At 39.7% G+C, this 17,537-nt stretch overlaps 1 protein-coding gene across 1 annotated transcript in view; it reads right to left on the bottom strand.

Moving 5' to 3' along the window:
* The window catches only part of LOC307185046 (UDP-N-acetylglucosamine--peptide N-acetylglucosaminyltransferase 110 kDa subunit-like), a 28,003-nt gene extending 11,277 nt beyond the window's left edge, over window positions 1-16,726 (bottom strand). The window contains exon 1 of the mRNA XM_079918829.1: window positions 2,459-16,726. Coding sequence (XP_079774955.1) covers window positions 2,716-5,856 — 3,141 coding nt within the window. The 5' untranslated portion in view covers window positions 5,857-16,726 and the 3' untranslated portion in view covers window positions 2,459-2,715. The remainder of the gene's footprint in view (window positions 1-2,458) is intronic.
* Between the last annotated feature and the right edge of the window lie 811 nt (window positions 16,727-17,537).

Below are 17,537 nucleotides of genomic sequence, written 5' to 3'. Positions count from 1 at the left end.
AACCTCTCAAGACCTCAAAGGAAATACACTGTTTTCTTCCAGGGTACCAGACTGGAAATGAGGCATTGGTCTGTTCTACCCTCAGATTATCCCTAGGATTATCTAGTCTATTTTAAAGCACTAGAGTCCCCTATCAGGAAAACTCACCCCATGTTTAATTACTTTGATTTCTTCTGTGCCTCTTCTCCCAACACAGTGAAGCCATTCACAGAAGAAAAACCACCTTTTTCCAACTTTGCATCATCACATATTCTTTCCAAAGCTATTATGTATGGAAGAAAATTTGGCTACACTTTGTAAAAATCTAGCTATTTGAGCCTTACAAATCTTAACAGTTAACCTATTGCCTCCACTGGAATTTGGAAAAAAATTATTTTGAAAAGGAATAGCTGAGACTTGACAATTTTGTTTTTTGTGATTTTCTCTTCCCCTAAGAGAGAAGTGAGTAGGAATGAGAAACACATACATAAAGGAAAAAAAATTATCTTGCTGCCTTTGCATGGTTATAATTTATAGGAGGCCCTTTTCAACAATAATCTATTATCAGAATCAATAAAATATAATCTCCATGAAGGCCAGGCCAGGATATTTGTCTCTTTTTCAGCAGATTGCAATACAAACCACATTCATGGATATGCTTCTTGATGATCTTTGTAATACTGTAACAGTTGCCCATTTCCTCATGCCTCTTCACCTTAACTTCAACCTGGTTTTTAACTAATGACCTCACATTTCCTTCTCTAACACTTGGTTGTGGGCCTCTTTTCCAACTCCAACTCGCATTTCACTCCGGAACCAAAGGAAGACTCACACCTTCCTGCTTTTTAGTGATACCTCAAGGTCATTACCATATTGTGATCACCGTGAAGAATAGCCATACAATTGTTATTTCAGAGCCATCTGACAGTTTGTAGCTCTAAAAATTAACTAAGGACCGCATTTGTCAAAAATATCCTAGTTTAAGATTTTGGTAATACAGCAACAGTAATTCCAAAGTCATTATGCTACAGTTGCAGATTAAATAGACTAGAGAAAGGAAGCTTGCCAGATGGTGGTTTACATTATCTACAGACTGTCTCGGCTCAAGGTTAACTTCCCTGGGAGAAAACCCATAAACCCAGAAGCATCAAAAATAACCTGCACGTGCAGAGGGGAGACAGCTTTGCTTGTCAAATTTTACATTCTTTCTGATCTCTGGGCCCTGGTGATTTATCTCCCATGGAATGGAATAAGGAGGGGAACAAGTAGGGACATTCCCTTCGAGCAGCGGCCGCATGCCTGGCATGTCCTTACCTGCTTTCAAGGCTGACTGCTTCCCACACATATGTTGCCTTTTTTAAGCCTCAAGCCCTCGATCCTTTGCTGAAATACAATAATTTCATTCCTATGGTTTTCAATACCAAAAACTCAACCTCCAGGAGGGCTAAAGTCTAATTTGTACTCCAAACCAAGTAGCAGTGCAGTTCGCTACTACCGAGGCTGAATCCATAAAGACTTCAAGACCACGTCCAGAAGACAAGTTATTATATATAATACCCTAGAAGATCTGAAACATAATTATCATATACATAGCTGGTCCTTCAGAGCTTTTTACCTATAACATGTTTCTTTGATGAAAGTTATTTAATGTACTGGAGATAACTGTGACTTACTGATCAAATATTTGAATACTTATACTTATCTGGGATTTCATTTCTGCTGAAAGAAAAAGGAAGAACAGGACTCACTAAAAAAAAAAAAAACTTTAGAAATGAAAGTAAAAATCTTATCACACACTATGACTTTTGGAAGCAGCATAGAGGGGCAGTCAACGGTAAAACACTGGTGAAATAGGTCAACACTCTAGGCCAAAAATCCATTATTATTATCATCAGTGACAGTACCACAACTGTGCCCTTCAGAATTAATAATCACTCCTAAGGATCTTCATTTGGCACCAGATGATGCGTTTAAGAGAAACGCTCTGGGAGGTTTTGAATCAGACTTGGTTTTTTGTTAGCCAAGTTACAGGAGAATTTTTAAAGTGGAGGGAGGGGAAGAAGGAAACGGACCAGGAAAAGAATTTAAGCCATCATCTATAAACCAACAAAGCACTGATAGTTCCAAACATTATGTCAGACACTAAAATGACTGATATAGGCTCAAGTGGTTTATAAAACCTATAAAAAGACTACACCAGCAAAGTCCCCATTTATCTGTAGAGTTCAGAAACTAAAACAAGGAATATTATAGCTTAAAACCTTATCTCAAGAGAATCATATACACTTCACATGAATAAAAATACCTGAAACCAAACATTTTTAAAAGCTCCAATACCCAAAATATAAAGAAAAATATTAATTCAGAAGACTCAATCAATCCATGATAATCACAAAATGGCTGGGCAATCTCTATCTCCCTTCCACACTAACCATCCATCCCATGGAAGACCAAGGGAGATCAGACCTTCCACACTTACCTTCCAGACCTTCCAGACACCTGGCTGCTGCAAAATTCTATGGAGACTCCTTGTGGAACAGCAGTTTCCCATCTCTTGTGTCTCTCCCTATCGTGATCATGATCATGCAGGAAGCAAGTCTGGCTGTGCTATTTCTTATCATTGTCTGTCACCCATCTGCAGCATGGTATTGTACAGATAAGGAAAAAGTAGTTCCCTTTCCCCCAGAAGGTTGAGGCTCAGGTACAGGGTAATTCTCCTGTGCACACAGTCATTATTTAGGCCGACTCAGTGACTTCAACAGGCTTAATCATGTGATCAGGTTTGTTGCCAGCTGCGTAATGCTCCCACATCTGTAGATAGAGCCGCTCTAGGTCCATTGTGTATTGTTTGGTGTTGAACAGAGGGCTAGATGTTCTCTGCTTCCAGACTTTGCCACGAAGTTTCTTCAGGTATTCTAGATCAGTTCCCAGTTTCACAGCTATGTCTTCATATTCTTGTCTATTTTGAGCAATAAGCACAAGACAGCCTAAACAAGTGAGCTGGGAAGCTGCAACTCGGGAAGCAAGAGTCTCTCCTGGCATAGTCACCATGGGTGTCCCTGACCAAAGGACATCCATCCCTGTGGTGTGTCCATTACAGAGTGGAGTGTCCAAGCAGACATCAGCCAGCTGGCCTCTCCGAACATGTTCCTCTTTAGGAGCAACAGGTGAAAAAATGATACGGTTCTGGGGAAGGCCCATATTTTGTGCATACTGTTGAATATTAGGTTCTCCTACTGCTGGAAAATGCAACAGCCACAGTACACTATTGGGAACACGCTTCAGAATATTTGTCCACATCTGCAAAGTAGATGGGTCAATTTTATATAACTGATTGAAGTTACAGTACACAATGGCATCTTCCGGTAACCCGTACTGAGAACGTGTGGTTACAATAATGGTACGGGGAACCTCCTCTCCAGTGGCAGCCTTAATGTTGATCTGGGTAGTTGCCAGTCCATTGCTAAGACTGAATCCATTAATTGTTATCTGAATTTGTCCTCTGTTAATCATTTCAATAACTGCCTCTGCAATAGTATTCATAGGAATGACAGGCATATTAAGAGCCGTATTACTGCTGTCTGCATTGTCTCCTCCATCAGGACATTTCATCTTGACAATCTGCACATTGGGGAGACTATCAAGAAATGCTTTGAGGTCGATGCCATTCAGCATAATCCGATTGTCATAAATGTGCCCATTGGACTGAAAATCGATGACTGCCTTCTTCTTCAGGTGAGGGAACATATTAGCATGATCACCAATAAAGAAAGTATGGGACATATAAGCCAGTTTCTCAGAATACTGCTCAGCAACTTCAGCAGGTGAAGTTTCCTGATCTGTGATGATATAATCCATGAAAAGCACACCACTGGTCCCAGGGTAGCCCAGCCACATTGCCTGAATAGGAGCTGGCCTGAGAGCAAAGAGTTCATTTCGAGCACCCCTGGTATAACCATTCATATTTACAAGGATGTGTATACCATCTTGATGGATGCGATCAGCTGCTTTCCCATTGCATGGAATCTGAGAAAGATCAATGAAATGATGGGCTTCTGCCATCACCTTCGCTCGGAAGTTTGTGCCATCATCTGGGCTCAGGGCATAACAGAATACCTCAAATTTATCAGGATTGTGCATGCCTGGAATAGACTGCATAAGATGAGAAGTAGGATGATTCCCAAAGTCAGAACTCACGTATCCTACACGCAGTCGACCATCACTGAGCTTCAAGTCTTTTGGATGTTCGTACGGTGGTTTATGAAGGACACTGATCTCATCCAAACAGAGGTTCCCATGGCTCTCAGCAATAGCCTTCCTGAAGCCATGAGAAAGAGGATAGAGCATACTATGATGAGGCTGCACAGAAGGCAACCTATTCTTCTCCAGCTGGTCAGCCACAATGCTGACCAACTTCTTCATTCGCTCATCATAGTCTGTCCAATCACAGACAATCTGCAGGCAATGAGCCAAATCACAATAAGCGTCAGGAAAATCAGGTTCAAGCTTCAGAGCAGTGCGATAAGAAGCAATTGCTTCTGGAATATTCCCTGAATACTTGTGAATGGAAGCCAGATTGCTGTGGGCATCCGCAAGTGCAGGGTTAATCTGAATGGCACGAGTATAACACTGCAAGGCTCCCTGAACATCCTGCATCTCCTTTAGAGTGTTTCCCATGTTACAGTAGGCATCAGCAAAGGTAGGACTGATTCGAACAGCCTCCTTATAATGCATCAGAGCTTCCTGCAGTTTTCCCTGCTGCTGCAATACACTTGCTAAATTTGAATGGGCAACAGCAAACTCTGGGAAGACTTCTAATGCTTTACGATACAAGCGAACTGCCTCTTCAATGTTCCCCTGGTCTCCTTTGATATTGGCTAGGTTATTCAGAGAGTCTGCATGGGTGGGACACAGCCGCAGAGCTGTATTATAACAATCTTCTGCTTCGGCAACACTGCCCTTCCCTTCCAGAGCGTTGGCTAGGTTGCAGTAAGCATCAGGGAAATGTGGTTGCAATTCAATAGCTCGCCTGTAGGTGTCTATTGCCAGATCTATCAGGCCTTGCTCATAGTATACACAAGCCAGGTTGGCATGTACCACTGCATGATTTGGGCTCAAGCTTAGGGCACAAAGGTAAGCTGCCACAGCTCTGTCAAAAATCCGTGCGTCTTGCAAGACATTTCCTAAATTGATATAAGCATCCAGAAAACTGGGGTCAAGGGTGACAGCCTTTTCAAAGCGATGAACTGCAAGCCAAATCTCCCCTTGTGCATTGAAAACACAGCCAAGATTACTCCAAGCTACTGCAAAGTTCGGTTGCGTCTCCATTGCTTTCAAATAACATGCCTTGGCTCCTTCCAAGCGACCCAGGGCTTTGAGCAGGTTCCCCAGGTCACTGCGAACACAGTACAAATCAGGATTGCACTGAAGAGCAGAGACGTAAGCTTGTACTGCCCCTTCCATGTCGCCTGCTGCTACCAAAGCGGCTGCCAGGTTAATATAACCATCGATGAAATCTGGTTTGAGATGCAATGCATGCCGGTAATGCTCAATTGCTTCCTGCAACTGCCCTCTTTCCTTGTACACATTCCCCAAATTCGAATAGGCTTCTGCCAGAAGAGGGTTCTGTTTAATTGCCGGAGTACTAAAGTGGGCAGATCTGTCCAGCCTTCGACACTGGAAGTGTAGAGATGAAAGTAATAAAAGTACTCCAGTATTGTCTGGCTCTTGTCTCCACAGCTGCATGCAGTGTTTCTCAGCTGCCTCAAAATTTCCTGCCTGATATTCTCGATGTGCCAACTCAGCTAACCCTTGGAAGGAAAGCATACGTTTCGTTGGTTCTGTGCTGTCGGCCACGTTGCCCACAGAAGACGCCATCTGGAGCTTCTGCAGAGAGTGATAAAAGGGGGTAATTGAGTCCCGCTGCCGCCACTACTGGCAAGAATGTTTCTAGAGGTAGCAAATACGAGGGCAGCAGCCGTACCACTGCTTTGGCAGGCTTAAGCGGCGGCGACAGTTACAGGCACCGAACCTTAGGAACTCTGGTTGGTCGTCTAACTGTCACGCTCTTGAAATCTTAATTCTTAACCCTGCCCTCTTCCACCATTTTTCTCCTAATCAGGGAATAAAAATTACCTATACACTTGCCTTAGAAGAAATCAAAAGTCAGTAGTCCAAACACTTTTCAAAATTTTGTTTTCTGCCTAGTTGGAAAGGAAATACATGATTGACTTTACTTCATCATTCATACAGTCAATGTGGAAAACATTAGGGCCGTGAATTTCAATACAGTAAGATCAGAAAATTTTAAATTGGCCTTCCCAAACCACTAATAAGTAACCGATGTTGTATATAATGCTAAAATCTTAGAGACTGAGTTTGATATTTTAAAAGTTCTGAAAGGATTAGTTAATTTCTCCTCATCATATTTCTCATGCCTCAAACCTGAGTATTACTTTTTTAAAAATAAATTTATTTATTTTTATTTATTTATTTTTATTTTGGCTGCATTGGGTCTTCAATAGTGCGTGCAGACTTTCTCCAGTTGCGGCGAGCGGGGGCTACTCTTTGTTGCGGTGCCCGGGCTTCTCATCACAGAAGCTTCTATTGTTGTTCCACAACTCTATGGGTTCCTTTTTAGGTCCTATGAAGAACCCTAGAAATTAGTTCATGTAATTATAGGTTTTTGCAAAATTGTCAAAAGTGAGATATTTTCACTTCCATCAGGTAAGACCAGCGTCTCTTTCTTTGCCAATTTTCCTTCTATCCTATTCCGCTATGTTGGATCATATTGGAATGGCCACAGGCTTTTTTGAAATCTGGCTAAGGAGATTTTCTTTTGTTCTGTGGTACGCGGACCTCTCACTGTTGTGGCCTCTCCCGTTGTGGAGCACAGGCTCTGGACGCACAGGCTCAGCGGCCATGGCTCACGGGCCTAGCCGCTCCGCGGCATGTGGGATCTTCCCGGACCGGGGCACGAACCCCTGTCCCCTGCATCGGCATGGACTCTCAACCACTGCGCCACCAGGGAAGCCCTAAGGAGATGTTTTAAGTGAGGCTATTATGTGATTTTCAGACACCACCATATGTAATTGACTATATACTATCCCATTACAGGAATAACTTCCAGTACTCATACTGACTACTCTACTGACTTAACTAGCACAAGACACAGAAGCATAAGGACAAAAACCACCTTACAATATAGCCATGTCTTGCACTTCACAGCTCTCAAAGCATGTGCGTTTGAAGAAGAAAAAAAGAACTGAAAAGTACAAAACCAGAAGCTATTCTGTGGAAAATTATTTCAATCATCAGGCATGTGAAAGATAAGTCAAAGATTCAGTTCTCATCAATGCTTAGTCAAAACGGGAAATTTTCTTCTGTCAAGAATATACTCCAGGGGCTTCCCTGATGGCGCCGTGGTTAAGAAGCCACCTGCCAATGCAGGGGACAAGGGTTCGAGCCCTGGTCCGGGAAGATCCCACATTCCACGGAGCAACTAAGCCGGTGTGCCACAACTACGGAGCCTGCGCTCTAGAGCCCGTGAGCCACGACTACTGAGCCTGCGAGCCACAACTACTGAAGCCTGCGTGCCTAGCGCTCGTGCTCTGCAACGAGAAGCCACCGCAATGAGAAGCCTGTGTACCGCAACAAAGAGTAGCCCCCACTTCCTGCAAGTAGAGAAAGCCTGCGCACAGCAACGAAGACCCAACACAGCCAAAAATAAATAAATAAATAAATAAATAAAAGAATATACCCCATCAACAATGTGTGTAATGGAATGGTGTGAATGAGTATTTTATCAGAATTCCTGTAATGCACAAACCTATAGCAGTACTGAAATCAGTAATGCATTTATAATAGTAAATATTTATGAGGAAGTAATCCATAGAGGTTTTCTCAAAGTTAACAATGAAAATTAATGTGACATTATCAATAATAAATTGTGAAGCTGAAATAAACTTTTCTAAACTATTAATAACTAGAAGCAAATTCTAATCAACCATGTTACAAGAAATCTATGTCTATAAACTACAAAGTTTATTTCTTAAAATTTTATTTCGAAAATACATAAACTGTCGTATGAGGAGGCAGTTAAAGAATATATAGCTAAAAGAGTGGGGGAAAAGTTTTATAGAGACACATCTGGCAGTAGTTCATTTTTAAATGTCATTTTTCTAGATTTTGTGACACCTATAGTATTGATATTTGAAAGCATTTAAAAAACTGTAATTTGAAGATTTGCTACTTCCAGGTAGAATAAAATATTTGGAAGCAAAACAACGTTTCCACTGAGAAAAACAAAAAAAGCCAAATAAAATAGCCAGCATTCAATCAAAAAGTTCTAGACAAACCAAGAGATAGAATCATATGACTAAAATTCTAAGAACAGATAATACAAATATATTTATATAAGATATTGTGTATCTTTATCAGGAAAAATCTTTCTCAAGAAAAGACTTTAAAATCATCAGAATTAATACTATATTTTATTTGTATATTTATATATAGATATTTATATATTTATATAAAGAACTTAAAGATAAAGCCCTAGTTAAGGCAGTGACAATAGTAGCAGTGGGAGTGAAAAGAAATGGTTATATTCAAGCACATTTTGTCAGGAAAAGTCCAAGATCAAATGTCTGACTGCATACATGGGATGGATAGACGGAGTGGGAAAAATCAAAAGTTAACTATAGAGGTTCTAGTGAAGATGGGGTTGCCGTCACCCAACCCAAGGGGTTGTGATCATCCCCAAGGTCTAGGAGACTCAAAGGGAAGGTCATGGTCAGAGGCAAAGTTAATTGGTGGGAAAATAAGACTTCCAGTCTCTCCATCTCCTTATACCAGTTTTTTTTTTTTAACATCTTTATTGGAGTATAATTACTTTACAATGGTGTGTTAGTTTCTGCTTTATAACAAAGTAAATCAGTTATACATATGTCCCCATATCTCTTCCCTCTTGCATCTCTCTCCCTCCCACCCTCCCTATCCCACCCCTCTAGGTGGTCACAAAGCACTGAGCGGATCGCCCTGTGCTATGCGGCTGCTTTCCACTAGCTATCTATTTCTTACACCAGTTTTGTTTTTCTGCTCATATATGTAGCAGCATTTCATTCAAGGGGAATGTCATTGATCTGACTGGTCAAATTAAACAACATAGTTCAAGGCATATTTACAGTGGTTAGTTCCTCCACAATTTAGAAAGTCACATTCACAATTTCCCTCTTCCTACGCCGCAGAACACATTGGCCATTCCTCCGAAGTTTCCACTCCACAGAGTGGACCAGAGATGACGTTAGCCCAGAACTGAGAGCTTGGCATGAGATGGTGTCAGCCCCACGTAGAGCTCTGGCATAAGTTATAACCCAACCCAGCTCTACAGAGAGCTCTGCAGGGAATCCTGGGAGTAAACTCAGCCATAATAATGGGATTCTGTTTTTCATTTGCTTTTCTTCCTTGCTTAACTTTCCCTGGCCACTCTGACAAACAAACTTTCAGGCATTCCTGGACCACTCACTAACTTTATTCCATTTAATCTCATCCAGATTCCCAAGAAAATTACTAACTATAAGGAAGGAAATTTGGAACATGGTGAGTTTTAGATGCCTGAAATATACAGGTCATTGAATCCAGTTAAGTAGCAAATTATCTGGATCTCAAATATGCCAGTAGAATAGCAGACTAAGCTCAATTTAATGTACTCTTACTGGAGACACATGTAAATTCTGGGTCAATTTTGAAAAAGTTAAAAGCACATAGCTGAGATTAAAAGAAAGAAAGGAACACCTGCATGTTTCAGAAAGTAACAGAGAAATTAAATCCAGAGAAAGAAGAGCGGACTGATGTCTGTGGGTTCCGTTCCTTAGTATAGGCCTTATGTAAATAGGGGCTGGAGCTAGGAATCTAACATTACCTTGAGGCCAGGAATTTAGACTCAGGATGGAACAATATTGAGAAGTTGGTACAGATATCCTACAGAAATTTCATGAGGAACTGCTTAGTCCATTAAGAGGGCCAAGGGAGGTGGTGAGGAAGACTGATATCTCTTGAAAACCTTCAGGTACGGAAAACATCAACACCTCTGAAAAGTAGGCCTGTCCTTCCCAGCGTTGTGATGGCCAGGTTGTCACTAACCTGTAAGGCCCTGTATGAATCAGAAACTGCAAGGAGAGTAATTCAAAGAAAAACAGATGCAGGATGGGCGTGGCAATAAATCCTAGGACCCTATCAGAAACAAAATTAAAACCACTCTAAAGCGAAATTTTAACAAACCAGAGCAGATAGTATCCTAACCAGAATAGAATAATAATTCTGAGGAAGTTACTTTAGTTATTTAAGTAATATTCAATGCATTTCCATGGCCAGGCCCTTTTGAAGAATTCTAAAACATATACAAACAATTCGTTTCCATCTTATATAGTCCACCATCCAGAGCAAAATTCACTTAAGTACTGTACTGGTGGAAATCGGGCAGCACTATGGAGACAATAAAAAGGTGTTTACCATCAAAAAACGTCAAGGTAAGAAAGATAATGTCTAATTTTTAATTATCCTGTGGTTTATTGAAATCTTTTGGAAACCCAAAATAGAGAAAACCTAGGAGGCAATGAAGACTTAAATATTTAGAGATTTATCAACTCATCTATAAAAGCTTTATTAATCTCTTCTTTTAATACCATTCCTGAGAGGTATAAATGTGTCCAGTGATAGGGTTGAAGAAGCCTGAGAGAATTTCAATTGTTTACTATTCTTGGTCAGCTATTAAGACCGTTCAGGATCACCTTGATTTTCATGGCATCATCCAACAAAAAGCAGGATATTTTACAGAAAGTCCTGGTCCACTTTTTGGCTTGCTTTTGTGTTTATGTTTTTGGTTTTCTCACATTGGGCGGTACATTAGGCTACCTATTGCATACTCCCTCATTCATGCATGCATTCATTCAAACAATATTTACTGAGTTGAGATATTTAATTAACACCCAATAAATGATGTTTAGATGAATGAATGTGCTTTTTATCAAAGTAAGTGTAAGTACTGAGAAAAATTACAGAATGTATGATCCCAGCCCCACAAAAGCGTATAATTGTGTTGAGGATATAACATATGCTGGTGAAATAACTAATATATCATATTGGACAGTTTCTAAGTTCAAAAATGAGTTTTTATAAATAATCAGAGCCTAAGGAGGACAAAGAAGGGACAGTTCATTATGGGTTGAATCTATCAATAAATGTACATTTCAGATGAGATTTGAGATTGACCTTAAAGAAAGAAGAGGACTTAGATATATGAACAGAGAACAAAAAAGGCATGGTGATAGCATGTGCATAGATAGTGTGGCCAATATTTATGTTCTTCGTTAAAGATAGTCAGAGATAACCCAAATGTAACTGTTCCCATGGGTCCATTCTCAGTATCCAAACAAAACGGCAAATCCTATCTCAGTAAAACTAATGAAAAACACAGTCTTTAAGAAAGACATTGTGAAGGAAAGGGGGAGAGAAAGGCTTGCGTCCCACACCACACAACAAAACTTATTTAATTATTTGTTTCATTTTCTCCCTCTGAAAATTTCCTCTCCCTCTCTCTGTATGTCTCTCTTCTCCCACATGGCCACACTCTACCAGCCACCTTTCCAGATCTTTCCAGAACTCTCCATCCTAGTTTCATTATGCCACAAGTTGAACATCTCACAGGTCTCCAGGATGCATCCTCATCACTTATTCCACAAAGACAAACAAAGGACACTTCTCAGGATCACGTTTCTTGGAAGGAAGAGATCACGAGGAGTGATTATAAATAATATAAGGTGGAGAACAGTGACTTAAAATACCATTTTTCCTCTTAGAATGTGAATACAGGGAACTTTGGGAAACTAGAAAATGTAGAAAGGATTCATTGATAATTATTTATTTTCAATGAATAAAATAAAATGTAATAATACGGCTAAACTCTGACAGATTAACTTTTTCAAAAGTTGCTTTCACACACCTTCACTATTGGGATGTTTGATAAACACATCTTTCTTCTTTCTTTGCAGATACTGGCACCAAACTTTCAAACAATAAGAACCTTCCCATAAGTCCCTTGCCAGGCAAGATTAAGGTATAACAATCCAAACAGATTTTTGAAGAAGATAACTGGTTGAAAGCACAGGAAAAGTGCTGGGTTTCTCTTTTTCAACGGTCACATAATGAGTAACGTGGGAACTGGTTTACAAAGTCTCTCTCCATGAGGGGCTAAGGTTAAGATTAGAACTTCTGAGGCCAGAAGAGCAAAATAACTACAACAACACACATATTTTCAAGAGCCGCCCTTTGGATGTGAGGGATTGATTTTTCCCACCTTTTTTCAGCAGCCCAACTGGTGTCTTTAGTAAATGACATAAGAGAATACAGTGTGGCCAAGAAGGCTTAGATTTCCTTAGCCCCAAGTCAGATATTCTCAAGTGACTGTCCACTCAAATTAAAAAGAGAGATTTACAAGAGGAAACTGGATACAACTGAGTGTACTTTTATTTCAACCCTTTACCTGAATGTTTTGTTTTGTTTTCAGTTCTCCACTGAAGTTGCCTACATTAATATATTTTTAAGAACATTTCCTTAAGTTGAAGTATTCATTCAGTATATTCATTTACTATAATTGAGAAAAGCCAAATGACTTAGGCAAATTCATTTCTATATTGCCACAGCAGTGTACTGTGAACTAAATGACACCTGGCAGTTCTTTACTCAGATACTAACTCAATTAGAAGGCAGAACAAGGATACCTACCCATTCAGGGAAGAAAGGACACTTAGCCTCTGTAGCTGTCTTAGGTCTCTTATCATCACAGTAACAAATTGAAGACTAAAAACCATACGATCATCTCAATAGATGCAGAAAAAGCTTTTGAAAAAATTCAATATCCATTCATGGTAAAAACTCTCCAGAAAGTGGGCACAGAGGGAACATACCTCAACATAATAAAGGCCATATATGACAAGCCCATAGCTAACATACTCAATGGTGAAAAGCTGAAAGCATTTCCCCTAAGATCAGGAACAAGACAAGGATGCCCACTCTCACCACTTTTATTGAACAGAGTTTTGGAAGTCCTAGCCACAGCAATCAGACAAGAAAAAATAAATAAATAAAAGGACTCCAAAATGGAAAGGAAAAAGTAAAACTGTCACTGTTTGCAGATGGCATGATACACAGAAAATCTGAAAGACACCATCAAAAAACTATTTGAGCGCAAACATGAACTTGGTAAATTTGCAGGATACAATAGATTTCTATATATGAATTTTGTATTTCTATACACTCACAGTGAACTATCAGAAAGAGAAATTAAGGAAACAATCCCATTTACAATCGCATAAAAAAGAATAAAATACATAAGAATAAACCTGCCTAAGGAGGTAAAAGACCTGAACCCAGGAAACTATATGACACTCATAAAAGAAATGAAAGATGACACAAACAGCTGGAAAGATATACCGTGGTCACGGATTGGAAGAATTAATATTGTTAAAATGACCATCATACCCAAGGAAATCTACGCATTCAATGCAGTCTGTATCAACATATCAAGGGCATTTTCCACAGACCTAGAACAAATAATTTTAAAGTTTGTATGGAAACACAAAAGATCCTGAATAGCTAAAACAGTCTTGAGAAAGAAGAACACAACTGGAGGAATCATGCTCCCTGGCTTCAGACTGTGCTACAAACCTACAGTAATCAAAACAGTATGGTACCGGCACAAAAACATCCATCACTGGAACAGAATAGAGAGCCCAGAAAGAAACCCATGCACTTATGGTCAATCAATCTATGACAAAGGAGGCAAGAATATGCAATGGAGAAAAGTCTGGGCTTCCTTAGGGATGGTGTCATCAATTAATTTGTTTTCTTAAATGGACCATACTTTACCATGTCTTTGTATACCTTGTGAGTTTTTTGGCTGAACATCTGGCTTTCAAATATTATAATGTGGTGTCTATGGAAATCAGATTCTCCTACTTTCCCAGGGTTTTCTGGCCTTTGGATTGTTGAAGGCTGTAGTAGTCTGTTTGTTTAGGGACCTTTCCAAACTAGTTTTGCAATGACTGTACTCCTTATCGTATGTAGGCACTGAAGTCTCTGTTCCTTTAGTTCATGTTTAGCTAATGTTTTGACAGAGATGTCCTTGAATTCCTGCACCTAAGACAAACAAAAACAAATATACACAAGCACATCCACATGCACACTCAAAACCACACACCTCTCCCCATTGTGCAGATTGCTGGATCACTCCTTCAACATTTAGCTGACCTGCACTGAGTTCAGGGCTCAGCCCATGGTAAAAGCTTAGACTCCTCTGGTGTTTTCAGAACATGCATCTTATCTTGAGTATGCATGTGGCTTTCTTAATTTCTCTGGACACATGTGTACTTTTTGTATGTTCTAAGTTCCCAAAGAATCTCCGCCAACTTTTGCTCCTGCATCTTATGTGGTCTATTGTATTTCAATGCACAGTCTTCTGCCCCAGGCATCTCTGCTTTGCACTTTTTTTGAGCAATGACCGCTGCTTTTCCAGACTGTGTTCCAGGTTAGCTAAGACAGAGATAAGCATCTTGTGTCAGTCCTTCAGGTAGCTCCCAGACAGGTTAGAACAGATACACATAATAATCCGAGAGTACGGTCTCTTCTGCTCCCTCCTGAAGCAGGATTGAGGGTCCCATACTAGGAATGGCCTGCTGCTACTTTAAGACTATCACTGCATTAAGACCCCACCACTTTAAGACCACCACTACACTAACAGTGGATGGGGCAAGGGCAAGTAAAAATGCCACAAAGCTTTCCTGCCTTTTTCCAATTGCCTCTTCCCTGGTTCAGTATGTGTTTGGTTGCTGTAAATCTTTGCCTGATTTCAGGACTAAGAGAACCTCAAGGAACGCCAGAACAAGAAACAATATAATCAAACTCTCAGATGCCAAAAGACAGGGAAAGAATCTTTACTCCCAAAGGAGAAAGAAAAAACAAATTTGTTACAAAGCAGGGATCCTCAAAAAGATTCATAGCTAATTTCCTATCTGAAACCACGGAAGAAGCCAGACATATTTAAAGTGCTGAAAGAAAAAAATTGTCCACCAAGAATTCTATATTTGGCCAAACTGGTTTCAAAACTTAGGGAGAAATTAACACATTCCCAGATGAACAAAGGCTGAGGGCGTTTGTTTTACAACTTCCTAACACTGCCCTATGACAAATGCTAAATTGAACCTTCAGGTTGAAATGAAAGGACACTAGCCAGCAACTCGAAGCTGTATAAAGAAATAGAAATCTCCAGTAAAGATAAATACATGGGCAGATACTAAAGCCAGTATTGTGCTACTGGCTTGTAACTCTACTTTTTATTTCTTACATGATTGAAAAAACAAATGCATAAAATAATCATAAATCCATGTTATTGGGCTCACAAAGTATAGAGGTGTAATTTGTGACAACAATAATGTAAGGAGGAGGAATGGAACTGTAGAGGAACAGAGTTTCTGTGTGCTATTGAAGTTGGTTCCAATTCAAATGATATTGGTTGAACTTTAGAAGGGTGAATGTAATCTTCTTGATAACCACAAAGAAAATATCAATAGACTATATGCAAAAAGAAATGAAAAAGGAATCAAGAGTTCACTACAACAAAATCGGCTAAGCACAGAAGAAGTCAGTAATGGAGTAAATGAGGGGCAAAAAATGCATAAGACATACAGAAAACAGCCAGGAAACAGACAGAATTAAGTTCTTCCTCATCAGTAATTTTTGAAAAAGTGGATTAAGCTCTCCAATAAAAAGATAAATATTGGCAGAATGGACCTTAAAAACATCCATAATCCAAGTATATGCTGTCCGCACAAAACTCACTTGATTTCAAGAGACACAAGTTGGTTGAAAGTTAAAGCACAGAATAAAATATCCCATGCAAATAGTAACAAAAAGAAAGAAAGAGAGAGAGAGAAAAAGGAAGGAAGGAAGGAAGGAAGGAAGGAAGGAAGGAAGGAAGGAAGGAAGGAAGGTAGATCTGGGATGGCTACGTTAATATCACACAAAATAAACTTTAAATCAAAAACTATCACAAGAGGAAAAGGAGGCCACTATATGTTGATAACAAGTTCAATCTATCAAGAAGATATAACAACTATAAACATATATGTACCAAACATCCCCCAAATATGTGAAGCAGACATTGACAGAATTGAAGGAAGAAATAGATAGTTCTACAATTATAGTTGGAGATCAATACCTTGCTTTCAATAATGGATAACACATCTAGACAGAAGATCGGTAGAGAGGTAGGGGGACTGAATAACACATTTAACCAACTAAACCTAACAGCCATATATAGATCACTCCACTCAACAACAGCAGAATACACATTTTTCTCAAGTACACGTGGAACATTCTCCAGGAAAGACCATATGTTACACCACAATACAAGTACCAATACATTTTTAAGAAACTGAAATCATACAAAGTATCTTCTTTAGCCACAGTGAAATGAAGGTAGAAATCAATAACAGAACCATTGGTAGCCATTTCCCATCATGCCTGCCACACATGATATAAAGCAATGAAGGGAAAAACATACTTGACCATTTAGAAAAGTGGGAAAGAGGACATATCATTGACACAGAGTGTGTGCTGTTTCCCGTTGTCAGGGATAGAAATAAATTAGCATCATTTATTCATTAGTGTGTTAATTTCTTGGTCAATCATTGTGCAGCCAGTGTTTCTGCCGGATGGGAAGATGTCCTATACTCAGTGTTGAGTGGAGACAACCTTGAAAGGGACATTTAAAAGGATTATACTGTGATGGGCCTAGCAGTACCCTTCCTCCTATGCCAGTATTTAGGCTGGGGTATTTCCATGCAGTGTGTACAATCGTAGGCCCCAGGCCACCAGAATTTAGTTGGATTCGTTTTGTTAATACATTCCCTCAGTACTTTGTCTTTTATTTGACTGTTGCATTTACTTCATTCTTTATTATCACTGCGAAACAACTTTGTTTCCTGTTCAGATGCCAAAAAGTGGATATCAATACCTCCTGAGTTTTACACATCACAGGTCTGTTTTACATATCAGAGACAGAGACAGCAACTATTTCCAATGACTTTGAGACATGCTTTGAACATGTGATTAACATGTGGAGTGTTGAAATGTGTGTCGAGCTCATTATACTTGCTCTAAAAGGTTTCAAACTGCAAAGATTTAAAAATCTTTATCTTTGAATAGTTATCCTGTGCTGTCCCTTTGTGTCAGACTGTTAATGTGCAGTCTGGCACCTTCAAATAATATGGCTTTGTAACCAATTATTTACATGTTGTTTTATCCACAGAGAATCTTTTTTTTAATAAATTTATTTATTTTTGGCTGTGTTGGGTCTTTGTTGCTGCACATGGGCTTTCTCTAGTTGGGGCGAGTGGGGGCTACTCTACATTGTGGTGTGCAGGCTCCTCATTGCCTTGGCTTCTCTCGTTGTGCAGCACGGGCTCTAGGCGCTAGGGTTTCAGTAGTTGTGGCACGCGGGCTTC

This window comes from Stenella coeruleoalba, assembly GCF_951394435.1.
Source record: "Stenella coeruleoalba genome assembly, chromosome: 3".
In the NCBI taxonomy this organism is placed as follows: domain Eukaryota; kingdom Metazoa; phylum Chordata; class Mammalia; order Artiodactyla; family Delphinidae; genus Stenella; species Stenella coeruleoalba.
Note: the sequence above shows the minus strand (reverse complement) of the source record. Positions and strands in the feature narration are given on the sequence as shown.